This window comes from Poromitra crassiceps (genome assembly GCF_964638095.1).
Source record: "Poromitra crassiceps genome assembly, chromosome: 3".
In the NCBI taxonomy this organism is placed as follows: Eukaryota; Metazoa; Chordata; class Actinopteri; order Beryciformes; family Melamphaidae; genus Poromitra; species Poromitra crassiceps.
Genome location: NC_139625.1, coordinates 52,996,659 through 53,009,171, shown reverse-complemented (window position 1 = coordinate 53,009,171; position 12,513 = coordinate 52,996,659). Strand labels below are relative to the sequence as shown.

General features: G+C 41.2%; 1 protein-coding gene across 1 annotated transcript; it reads right to left on the bottom strand.

Moving 5' to 3' along the window:
- Positions 1-1,955: 1,955 nt before the first annotated feature.
- On the bottom strand, positions 1,956-11,500 carry LOC310773486 (interferon-induced protein 44-like). Its single transcript, XM_083633373.1, has 7 exons — positions 11,007-11,500; positions 9,740-9,791; positions 8,884-9,079; positions 7,231-7,383; positions 5,337-5,508; positions 4,241-4,341; positions 1,956-3,332 (listed from the first exon to the last, which is right to left on the bottom strand). Exons 1-7 carry the CDS (start codon positions 11,485-11,487, stop codon positions 3,102-3,104), a joined length of 1,386 nt encoding a protein of 461 aa, XP_083489499.1. The 5' UTR covers positions 11,488-11,500; the 3' UTR covers positions 1,956-3,101.
- Positions 11,501-12,513: the final 1,013 nt, after the last annotated feature.

Below are 12,513 nucleotides of genomic sequence, written 5' to 3'. Positions count from 1 at the left end.
ACACGTTTATTTTTTGCCATATCCTGTCTCTGTGCAGTGCAACATAACAACATTGCAATGTAGAAAATACCCTACTTAATAGGCTACAGAGGAAACAGAAAAAGCTCGGGAAAAAATTACCAGAGCCTTCAATGGTGCAACTTGTGCTGTCATTTTTCACAATGTCCTTTATTTTCATAACATCAGTGATTATGAGATATGGCTACATCTAGTGGGTGGCTGTGGAAAGGCTACATAACATTACAACAGTGAAACTGAATTCTGTTCAGGCTCCAAGGTGAGGGCGACCATGCAGGGTTTCTGTTGCCTCTCAAGCTGCCCATGCACTCTAATTTCCCGTAGCCCAGCGAGGAGATCCCTTTCTACTAGTGATGCAAGTCTTTTGGTGTTTGCAAGGGTTCATCAGCATCTAATTGGCAGAGACAGCATAAGTCTCAATTGATGCTTTTGGTTAATATCATATGGTGATATGAGACTAGATATATGGTAGGCTACATGTTGGATATGGTAATATGGTGATATGGTCTTAGATTTTGGATATGGTATGGTGATACGGCATAAGCGTAGTCTTTTCCTGGCTGCATTACAGTAAAGTGATGTCATTTTCTGAACTTACCAGACTGTTTTAGCTGTTCTATTATTTGTCTTTACCACTTATTCATTATCGTTATATAAAAGTGAGCAAGTGGGGGCAATATCTGTCTGACTCTGTCTGTCTGTTTAAATTTTTGTCCGACTGATGATGCATGTCATAGGCACTGTGACATCATCAGTGACAGTGATGTCATCAATGATGCGAAGTTGGGCAAATGTGCGCTGCGCATGCCAATAGAGCAGGCGATTGTGCGCTGCACATGCCAAGAGAGCAGACGAGGCCACGCAGCAGCCGAACTGTAGTCGAGGCTGTGCAACAGCTGAGCTGCGTGCAGCGAGCCCATGCAGTGGGCGACCTTATCAGAAATCTCATAGTGTAAATATTTTGTGAAAGCACCAATAGTCATCCCTACAATATTGTCGCAATATCGATATCGAGGTATTTGGTCAAAAATATTGAGATTTGATTTTGTCCATATCATCCAGCCCTACAGCTCCCATGTGGCTTTAACTTACAACTGAACATTTAGCCCACTTATAGAAAATAGACATATCGTGTATCACCGTTCAACCAATACAGATTTCATCCATAATATTTCCCAGCTCTATGCCAGAGGAATTGGGCTTTAGCTCACCCAGATAAACATATGGATGTGGTGCAGAAGGTTATTGGTTTAATCCCTGCATCAATCTGGCTTCAGAAATGTTCACATAATAAGATGCCAGCCAGCCGTGATGTATCTTTATCATCAGTATTTTGAACACTGATATCAATAAGCTGATGAAGGAGACTGGACAGTTGCTGGTTCTAGCTCAGGATAAACAGCTGCTTGGTGTGTAGTTGTTCACTGGTTCAAATCCCACCTATCTCACTCTTTACGCTTTCAAATCAGATGCCAAAACCCAAACTGAGTAATATATAGACAGTCTAGATGTGTTTTGTGTTTTCAAATGGGGGTTGTACGCCGGGCAGACCGCACTTTAGCAGCAGCCTACTAAATAATTTCAATGTCGGTAAAAGTTCAGCTGTCTGTGTTTTCCTCTCTCATAATCCCCTGCTATCTCTGTGGAAATCACTTGAGAAGTTCTTCAAAGTCCAAACTTTCACTGAGGCTCAAACCCAAAACCTCCAAATTGTGGTGCGGCCATAGGTTTAATTTACAATGGGGACATGTCCCCACCACTTTTCAACACAAAGTGACACCCTTGTGTACTCAGGTCAAATATGGTCTGACAAGAGAAGTCTGGAAATTTGAGTCTGGAAAAAGTATGGAATTTTGAAATGGAAAATGTGTAAGAACCCTGCAATCAACAGAGAACTTCATCCTCAGCAAATAATGATTTCACACACTGTTGGTCTTTATGGGTTTAGAACAAGAAATTGGCACAAACAATGATGGCACAAACAATCACCATTATAATTTTTTACATGTTTGTATCAAGATAGTGACAACCAATGTTAAAAATGTTCAAAACAATGCCCTTTCCAATTGTGTTCTCACGACTTTAAATCAAAAGAAAATTCGGGCTTTGCATTCCAACAAACTTGTGTGTAGCAATTTATTGATCACTTATGAGGTATTATGATGTATACACTATATTAGCAAAGAATAATATGTCAATCTTGCCAGGGCAAGAGCAGTAACAGTGAGGTTGGCATGTAATGAGAGAAGAGAACGTTATCCAGGCTACGCTCCATCATGAGCAATGACTCGCACCCACTCCACGGCGTGCTAGTCAAACACAGGAGTACATTCAGTGAGAGACTGATTCCTCCTATAGATGCAACACGGAGAGGCACAGGAAATCATTCCTGCCTGTGGCCATTGGTCTATTTAATGCCTCTCTTAAAAGAGCACCTCGGAGACGCTCAGTCTCCCTGAGACTGAGCCAGCCGATAGGCTAACTGGAAAAGTGCCTGGCTGAGCCACGTGTAACATATAGGGCAAGCCGAATAATATAAGTTCAGTGTGCAATTAAGATAGGCTAACTGGAAAAGTGCCTGGCTGAGCCACGTGTAACGTATGGGGCAAGCCGAATAATATAAGTTCAGTGTGCAATAAAGACAATTGGCACGTAAGGTATACTTACTCTACGTATTGCTTACTTAGACGTACTCCACTATTTTGCTCCTATTGCATTTAATACTGTTTACTGTTTATACTGTTTATACTGTTTATACTGTTTATTCCATGCTATGTTGTGTTCTTTCTTCTTCTTCTTATTCTGCTTATTACTATCGCATTACTACTGTGTATTTTATTTTATGCTATCTGTGTTATATGAACGAGCAACTGTAACTTGTCCCAATTTCCCCCCGGGGATCATTAAAGTCTTTCTGATTCTGATTCTGATTCTGATTCTGAATGCTCAATTTGTTGTAGATCTGGATCAGTTTGGATCTGGATCTGTCTTTGTGTGCTTGCATGCATTCAGTAGTGCTTTGTATTTGGTCCAGTTTTGTTTTGTTTGTTTGTTTGTTTGTTTTATTTGCATAACCACATGTTTTATTTATTATGTTTAATCTTGCCAGATGTATGCTCTGCCTGATCATCCACCTCATCTTGCTCATCAACAACCTGATTCTCAAAGAAGCTGTCTGCATAGTTGAGCATCTGCTCCACAGCACTGAACAGCAGCACGTCAGTGCTCAGGTCCAGCTCCAGCTCCTGGCTGTAGTTCTTCACCGGCAGCACGCAGGACAGGGGGATGCCGAGAGACGCACTCAGCTCCTGGGCCTGGAGGGCAGTGAGAGAAGCTTGTTGGTGCATGGTTAGGTAACATGCATGGGCTCATTCTTCATCATCATCAATATCTTCATCACTACAGTACTTTGGGGAATAGTGTGCTGAACCTTAAGGCTGTTAGCATTTTGCACAGCTGGCTTCCCACAGAGAGATTCATTATAGGAGTTTGTGATCGCACCTAATGTAAAAACTGAACAACCGTTGAAAAATGTACTTTGTTGCATCTTTGCATTTGATTTGTTTAGGTTCACACTGTGAAAATTACAAGCAAATCAGGACTTGTAAACAAAAGTCACATAGACTCACAAGTACAGTAGCTTGTTCATTGGACAGAGTTTTGGTAACCTGTCATCCCGGCAGGTTAGAGATTTTGGTGGCAGAGAAAGTAAAAACGAATCAAATTCGAGTCACTGTAACTTTAACCAAGCATGGACTTCTGCGCTCTTTGCTGTAATTTAGCCTTTTATAGCAGGAAAGAATAGATAAATAAATACCTGAAAAGTGTAATTGCATACTGCTGTTTGTTCTCAGTTAATTTTGTTATGCCATGCAGTCTTTCCAAGCAAGCTAACTATCAACTATCAACACCCATCACCTTATAGCCATAAATTCTTCCTGTAGTTTATTCAGATTATGTGTTGACTAATAACACTTCCACTCAGATTCAAATGGCATCATTCTCATCTGCTGGAACGAATCAAACTAAAAGAGTAAACATTGTATACTTTGAATAACCCAAATATGCTTTGTTTGAATTTACTGGTTTATTGGCAGCCATTTTGGCTCACACAGTCTGGTGCTTAGTAACTTGTGATTCTATGCCAGGTGACTTGACTGGTGGACATGTTATCATAGTGATATTAAGAAGGACATATTAAATCATCTGTAGCTGTAGTTACCTTCCTCTGGATGTAAACGCTGTGATAAACATTCTTCAAGTCCTCTGCCACCAGAGGGCAGGCTTCATCTACTTTGGTCATCAATAGAATCTGGGGAATGCCTGGGGGATTAAAGATGAGATGAAGAAGGTGGGATTTTATTGCCATGGAGAAATCAGGTCATTGCAGCTGCAAAACTAATGCATGATTCAACAGGGAAAAGACAAATAGAATTACTATTTACTAAGGTAAAGGTAAAGGTAAAGTCCCACTGATTGTCACACAATGTGTGAAATTTGTTCTCCGCATTTGACCCATCCCCTGGGGGAGCGGTGAGCGGCAGCGTGCGCCGCGCTCGGGAATCACATGGTGATTTAACCCCCCAATTTCAACCCTGAAATTTCAACTACTATACTATATAGTAACAGTAAAAAGTAAGTAAGTTCATACTACTGTTATTTACAGATGTTGCTAGCAGTCAGAATTGCTTATTAAAATATGGAATGATAAATATGTACTATATAAATATAAGTACGGTATACTAACATATAGCAGTATACATAACATGCAAATGTGCATAAGAGAACAGCAAAGAAGCTAGGGGTGAATGGAGTAAAGTCAATTATGTAATGCAGTGATACTCAACTGGCGGCCCGCGGGCCGCGGGCGCCCCCTGTGTGGCCCGCAATGGAATTGCAAAAAAAAGTGCACCTGAACGCAACATGCAAGATACCCACTGAATAAGTGTTCAAATGTTCATGTAATTCTGGCCAATACTCACACTTCTGTTATAGCATTTCAGTCTGGAATATGGAATATCTTTCAATAATCTATGATTTAGCTGCTAAATTGTCAAATACCGCCATCTGCTCGCTACCCAGGCACTTATGTATGTACTTAACCTAAGTAACTATCCGGTGTGCACAACATTGTCAGACTAAACTCCGTCTGACACCTACAATCCGGTACAGAAAAATGTATATTGATTGTTTATTAACTGCCCCCTGGCCTTCTATCATTTCACGAAAGTGGCCCCCGGGCAAAGCAAGTTGAGTATCCCTGATGTAATGTATCCAATTGAGCAATACTTCTTCGGTACATTTTTCACATTACTCACCCATCTGGTTGGTCTTTTTCCGGATGGCGGCTAACTTCTCCAGCATCTTGTCAGAAAGGACAGACACCTTACAGGTGTCCACCACATAAACCACACAGTGGATCATGTCTTTCATGTTCACATGCTTCTTATAGCCAGGAGCGTCCACCTGGAGAGGTGTGGAGGAACTGAACTAAGAGAAAAATATAATATTTTATTAATCACTCAGAAAAGCATAGTCACTCAGTCTTAGTATCTATGTGTGATTACATCTAGATAGTCAAGTCAAGTCAAGTCAAGTTTATTTGTATAGCACATTTCATACACAGAGGCAATTCAAAGTGCTTCACATAAAATGGTTGACAGGAAAATAAAAGAAAAGAAGAGAGTAAAACGGACATTTAAAAGCATCACAACAAAACTTTAAAAAAAGAGTATAAAAAGTGCATTAAGCAACTTCATTAAGCACACAGGAAAATAAACGAAAAGAAGAAATAAAATGGACATTTAAAAGCATCACAACAAAACTTTAAAAAAAAAAGAGTATAAAAAGTGCAATAAGCAACAGGCGCGGCAGTTGCAGAAAGAGCTAAAACTTATAGAGGACTCATTGGGTTTGAATAGTAGCTGTCAGCAGTTAAAAGCGACGGTAAACATAAAAGTCTTTAGTCTATTTTTAAAAGTAAGTAAGGTTGGGGCAGATCTGAGGTCTTCAGGCAATTTGTTCCAGCTAGCAGAAGCATCGTGGGTAAATGCAGCCTTCCCGTGATTTGATTTGATCCTACAGGGCCGGTTCCAGAACAAGATGACTAGGGGTGCATCCTAGATAGGAAGGGGTGCAGATGCCCGGCCGAAGGCCGGGCCCACTCGGGTGGCCGGCCCAAGGCCGGCCGCCCGAATAATTTGACATGTTATTTTACTAAAAATAATGCATTTGACCATCATTTCAAGTAGAATGATACCACCCAAGCAAGAATATTTCAAGTGTTTCAAGTGCTTTACTGAAATATTTGGACCATATAATGATAATACAATTATCTCAACCTTAAAAGGTTACATATAGGTGCCAAAAAGCCATAAAATCACATCAACGAACAAAGAAAAACAACTATAATTCAAGTTTAAACAGTAAGTGTGCAGCTGTAAAAGCCATAAAATCACATCAACGAACAAAGAAAAACAACTATAATTCAAGTTTAAACAGTAAGTGTGCAGCTGTAGCATTTATTTAATTTTTTTTTTTTTTTTTTTTACTTTTCAACTGAGCATGCAGACAATTAAAATAAGGGTGCAATGCATGCTTTTGCACCCCCGTAGAACCGGGCCTGGGGACAGTTAATAAGCTGGACCCTGTTGACCTAAGAGTTCTAGACGGTTCGTAGCGTGGGAGCAATTCAGCTATGTATTTTGGGCCTAGGCCATTAAGTGATTTATAGACTAATAACAGTATTTTAAAATCTATTCTCTGACACACTGGCAAACAGTGTAAGGACTTAAGAACTGGAGTGATATGATCAGCTTTCTTAGTCTTCGTTAGAACTCTAGCAGCAGCATTCTGAATGAGTTGAAGTTGCCTAAGTTATTTTTTGGAGAGACCAGAAAAAAGGCTATTGCAGTAGTCTAACCTACTATAAATGAAGGCGTGAATTAGTTTTTCTAGATCCTGTCTGGACATGTATCCCCTAATTCTTGCTATATTTTTAAGATGATAAAAAGCAGATTTTCTAATTGACTTAATGTGGGAGTTAAAGTTGAGATCGGAATCAATAATAACTCCAAGATTTTTGACTTGATCCTTAGGCTTCAGGGATCGAGACTCAAGGCGTGCAGTAATTTTAGATAGATAGATAGAGATAGAGAGAGAGAGAGAGAAAGAGAGAGAGAGAGCAAGAGAGACAGACACACACAAACACACCTGATAACGGTCCTGTACATGACCCTTGTAGATGTTGACCAAGTCCTCCATATCCAAACCAGATTCTGCCTTATCCTCCAGCCCCATGGTGTCGCACAAAACCAGAGGAAGCGTTTTACCACTTTTCCCTGCCTTGATGGAAAAGGTGCGGAACTACAGAAGAAAACCATAGTAACAATCTTAGAATGTAGCAAGACAAAACTTGTCACTGGAATCTGTTTTTCCAGGCGCCGTAGAAAGAAAGAAAAATGCCTGAAAATATAATACCTTAATTTCTAAATCAACTGTAGTGAACATTCATATTGCAGGCAGTGAGGCCTTCAACTGTTGCTTCATGAGCATGAGCTATGTTTCAGAAATCAGTTGCTAAGCTACTGTAACTAGTGGCTAGCGGTAGCCTAAACAATTTTCCCACACTCACTTGAACATCAAATTCAATTATGTTTTAAATGACTTGGTTTGTTTTGGGGAAAGGCATGACTATGCAATTACCGACTCATGGTTGATCACACAGTGTTGATGATACACAAAACCAGAGTTATTGATGAAACACCCCTGACAAAGTTATTTTCTGTGATAATGGAGATTTTGATGTTACTGATAGCAGAAGAGCACCTTATATGTAGCTCCATCAGTATCTTACCCATAATCAGTGGTGTAGTCCCGGCAGAACGCGTGGGAACGGCGTTCCCATACTTCTCCAAGCAGTGTTTTGTGTGTGTCAACGTGTGTGTGTATGTGGAGCCAATAAAACGAGTGAATCTGGACAAAGTTGTCATTCGTCTATATTTAAGGTGGGCTGAATGATTCACATGGCATCAACTCGTGAGTCGTGGCTTGAAGGAAGAAGGAAACGTTCCACCTTAAATTTAAGGTGGGCTGAATGATTCACATGGTATCAACTCTGGCTTGAAGGAAGAGGGAAACACTCCACCGGTCCACCTTAACTAGCTAGTAGTGGCATTTTAAGCATCAAAATGTTTTTTTTCTCCCAGTACCTGACGAGATAACAAGTAAAGATGAAAAGGCAGCCAAACATCCTTTCATTTTTCGGACCAGTTGCGAAAAAGGTACGTTTACAATCATTTAGAAACAATGTTAAAAGCTGTTTTGGCACCAGGCAGGCACACGCCCCCTGGGCCAAATCAGCTACACACGGAAGCACACCGGTCCGGTTTCTCAGTTTCTGCACATGCGCAAGCGGTGTACATTTTACTATGGAGTGCACGTTACATTACCGAGATTTATTTTCAATTAACGCTAATCAAAAGTTAGCGTTAATCACCAGATTGCAATTTGCAACGCCAGAATTCGCCACAAAATGGTAAGTTACTTGCTAAAAATGCCAGCCGCCGTGCCAAATGATCAATTATGCAGCCTTGTGCAACTTGCGTGATGCTTGAGACTTGTTTAGCTTAGCTGTTTGTGATAACTGACTCTGTCATGGGCTACTTCTGCAGTGTCTAGAGGACACAATAAATTATGTGTGTGTGTCAGTGTAGTGTGTGTGCGTGCGGGGGGACCTGTGCGTGTGCTGGGGGAGGGGGGTGTTCCGCAAATAGGTGCGTTCCCTCACCATAATCACAGAAAACACAACCTTTTTTGTGAAGCAAAAAGACAAAATTCTTAACACAGTATTGCCTGTTCCAGTACCTGTGTGGTGACACTCCTCCCTGCAGTACCAGAGATGGCCTGGGACGTCATGTGGCCTCGAAACACAGAGCTGAGGGAGTTGAAAAAGCTGGACTTGCCGGCCCCGACCGGACCAACCAGCAGCACCTTGGCTTGAGACACTGCTCTGATGTCAGGCTTATAGTCCTGGATGGTCTTCATCAGCTGCTGTTTTCTCCTAGAGAAAGGAAGCAATGCTGAGGATTACGGTACTATGATGGATATTAACATTGTGAGGAAATGTCCACTATTTGAAATGTGATCTTGATAACACAATAGTACATCAAATTATGGTACTTTTTAAAGGGCAGTAGGTAACCTAAGTCTTTAATTGACAATTTGATGCCACTTTTTAAGACTCAAATATGTATATATGAGAGATATTGAAGGATGATGCATTCCAGGAATTGACTTTATTCTAAAATAGAACATAGCACTTTGGATTTGAATCTCCATGTTCTCATTCAGATGCTAAAATACAATTGGAATTAAATATATAGACCCTTTTCACAGCAGCCATTTTGTGTCTCAAAGGCAGGGTAAACACGGGTGCAACCAAAACATTAATGAGGGCCCTGGTACTGGAACACCTAAATTAGCCTGGGTAAACCCAGCCTTCAACGTGACGTCACAGGCTATGCCTGTAGCGTAGGTTTCTTCGTGACTGATAGCACATAGAGGTCACATGGAGGCTGGGTTAACCCAGGCTACACCTAAATGGAATGGAAGTTGGAAACTTACATTGCTTTTGATACACAAAATGGCTGCTGTGAAAACGGTCTACTCACATTCTTTATTGAATTAATAATGGCAAAGGTTTCTACAGATTTCTACATACTCAGCAGTGCACTGGACATTCCTCCAAGGTTTGGTCAGGAGACCTCCCAAACCTGTATGGAAAATAATTACAAACTTCTTCCATTCAAACATGCAACAAATTTCTTACATCCAGGATCAATAAAGTGGCATAAAGTGACTAAATAATTCACAGTAGGGTTGGTGCGATGGACGATGGCATCGACCATCGTGATTGTTTCCGACACCCATCGACCTCTGAGCCTTCTACATTGGACTATCGTGATTAATTAACGGTTCAAATTAAAATTTTACAGATTGAATAATAAAAAGACCACCTGCACTCCCCTGCGACACACGGGGGAGTGCAGTTGGAAAAAAATCCTGCACACGGCTTTAGTAGTATCTTTGGGTTGTCCATCCTCATCAGGGTGAAATCCAAAATGCTGCCAGATAGGTAGGGATGCACGATATATCGGCAATCATATCGGTATCGGCCGATGTTAGTCATTTTTTAACATATCGGTATCGGTCCGATGTTGCAATGTTAATATCGGTTATCGTATCAGCCAAATTCTTCACATTGAGATGAAATAATGCAGTAAATCTATGATTTATGGGCTTTTACAAATGTTTTTGAAATAAAGAAATGCATTACCTTTTCAAATTCATGTGTTTTTCAGTATGTAATTTTTTTTATTATCATAGAACTGTGTTTTTATACAGATCATATCGACATCGGTAAATATCGGTTATCGGCCATAACAGCAATGTTAATATCGGTTATCGGCATCGGCCAAAATTTTCATATCGGTGCATCCCTACAGATAGGCAAAGTGGTCCCTTTTTTTGCGACAAGGTTCGTCTCCTCCGCCATTATGGAAGATGATTGAAGGGCAAGTTTCCAACACAGCCAATTACAAAGCCTCCGCTCTGGTCAGTCTAACTTTCTGTTTCCAGAACTTTCCACACCAGTCCCTCCTCCCCTTCCCTCTCTCTGCTGGGTGCGCGCTAGTCTTTTGGTTTCAACACCAGCCCCTGGACGCATGCTGGGTGCGTGCTACATACCCTATTGATCTTGTAACCCCCCCCGGCCAACGACGATGCCATCGTCCATCATGATGGTTCAGTGTGGGACCATCGTGATGGTTATTTGGCTGACATCGCACATCCCTAATTCACAGTAACATTTGCAACCAAATCTATAAACTTGTAAATAACTAAATATTCATGGACCAGGTTTGCCAAGAGACAGTGGTATGCTGTTTTTAATGAGAGGGTAAGAAGTGCTTAAATCCTTAAATACTCACCTTCCACTCGATAGACTTCAAACTCAGTTAGTGCTAGGTCAGTTCCATGCATCTCTGCGGGCTGAAAGTTGAAGCCTGTCCCTGGGTTGGACTGGATTTCTGGTTTGTCTCCAGGCAGGAACACCAAAGCACCGTAATTTGGAGCGGTGGCTCCATCTGCGAAAGCGCTCTGGCCGTTGTTGCATGCCACCCTCAATGGCCTTTCACCCACCGCGCTGATGCTGTAGAGGAAAGCCTCCTCATCGGCGATGGCCTCCCCGCTCTGAGCGAAGTCCTTGGAGGTGTAGGCTCCGAACACGAAGGCGGCCTTGTTGTAGGCTGCGACCAGAGTAGGGCCCTGTCTGTCACAGCGGCCGTGGAAGGCCGCAGCAGTGAAGCCGTGGACACTGGCTTTGTACAGCAGGTGCAGTTTGACGTGACCAAACAGAGAGAGCAGCTTCTTCTCCTGGTCTTCAGACAGGCTGGATGTCACCACAGTCATGATTGAGGAGCAGGTTGTCTATATGAAGACCTGAGGCAAAGGTCATAGTTCAGCGGCACACATATCCCACAGCACAAACTCATTTCAGTATGAGTGAGACTTACTGAATTTTACAGTAATTTGACCTTCTGGTAACATCTTGACAGTTATTTCATGTGTATGCAGCTCATACAGCATTGTCAAAAAGGGTATGCAGTGTTGGGAAATGTAGTTCTTATGTTAGCAAGTTGTTTTATAGGGACAGACATGATGATATTTTCAATATATCATCATGTCTGTCCCTATATATATATTGTTTATTGGGGTGATATTGGCCTGTTACTAAAATTACAATATCTACAGTATCTCTGCAAGTTGAGGTTGTTTGAGCGAATTTTCATTTGACATTGGAATAAACAATAATGTGGCTATATCCTAAGTTTCGATAGAAAAACGAATATATTTAGGCTATATGCAATAGGCTTACATTTTTATTTTACATTTCAACAAACATCATCCACATTTGAGGATTGCTCTTAGAGCGCTTTGGGAAAGGGGGAATAACACTTCAGACTAGGGCTTTTTAGGACATTTAACATTGAAGAGCTGAAGAAACTACTGTGAAGTCATTTTCTGAGCTATGATAGCCTAAAGAAATAGCCAATAGCCTGTTTCAGAAATCAGTTGCTAAGCTACTGTAACTAGTGGCTAGCGGTAGCCTAAACAATTTTCCCACACTCACTTGAACATCAAATTCAATTATGTTTTAAATGACTTGGTTTGTTTTGGGGAAAGGCATGACTATGCAATTACCGACTCATGGTTGATCACACAGTGTTGATGATACACAAAACCAGAGTTATTGATGAAACACCCCTGACAAAGTTATTTTCTGTGATAATGGAGATTTTGATGTTACTGATAGCAGAAGAGCACCTTATATGTAGCTCCATCAGTATCTTACCCATAATCAGTGGTGTAGTCCCGGCAGAACGCGTGGGAACGGCGTTCCCATACTTCTCCAAGCAGTGTTTTGTGTGTGTCAAC

Excerpts from the sequence above, each read along its gene's own strand:
- LOC310773486 (XM_083633373.1), bottom strand. The coding sequence starts at position 11,487 with ATGACTGTGGTGACATCCAGCCTGTCTGAAGACCAGGAGAAGAAGCTG. Across the intron at positions 9,080-9,739 it reads AATGTCCAGTGCACTGCTGA|GAGAAAACAGCAGCTGATGA; the intron begins GTATGTAGAAAT and ends TCCTTTCTCTAG. Across the intron at positions 7,384-8,883 it reads GGAGGAGTGTCACCACACAG|TTCCGCACCTTTTCCATCAA; the intron begins GTACTGGAACAG and ends TTTCTTCTGTAG.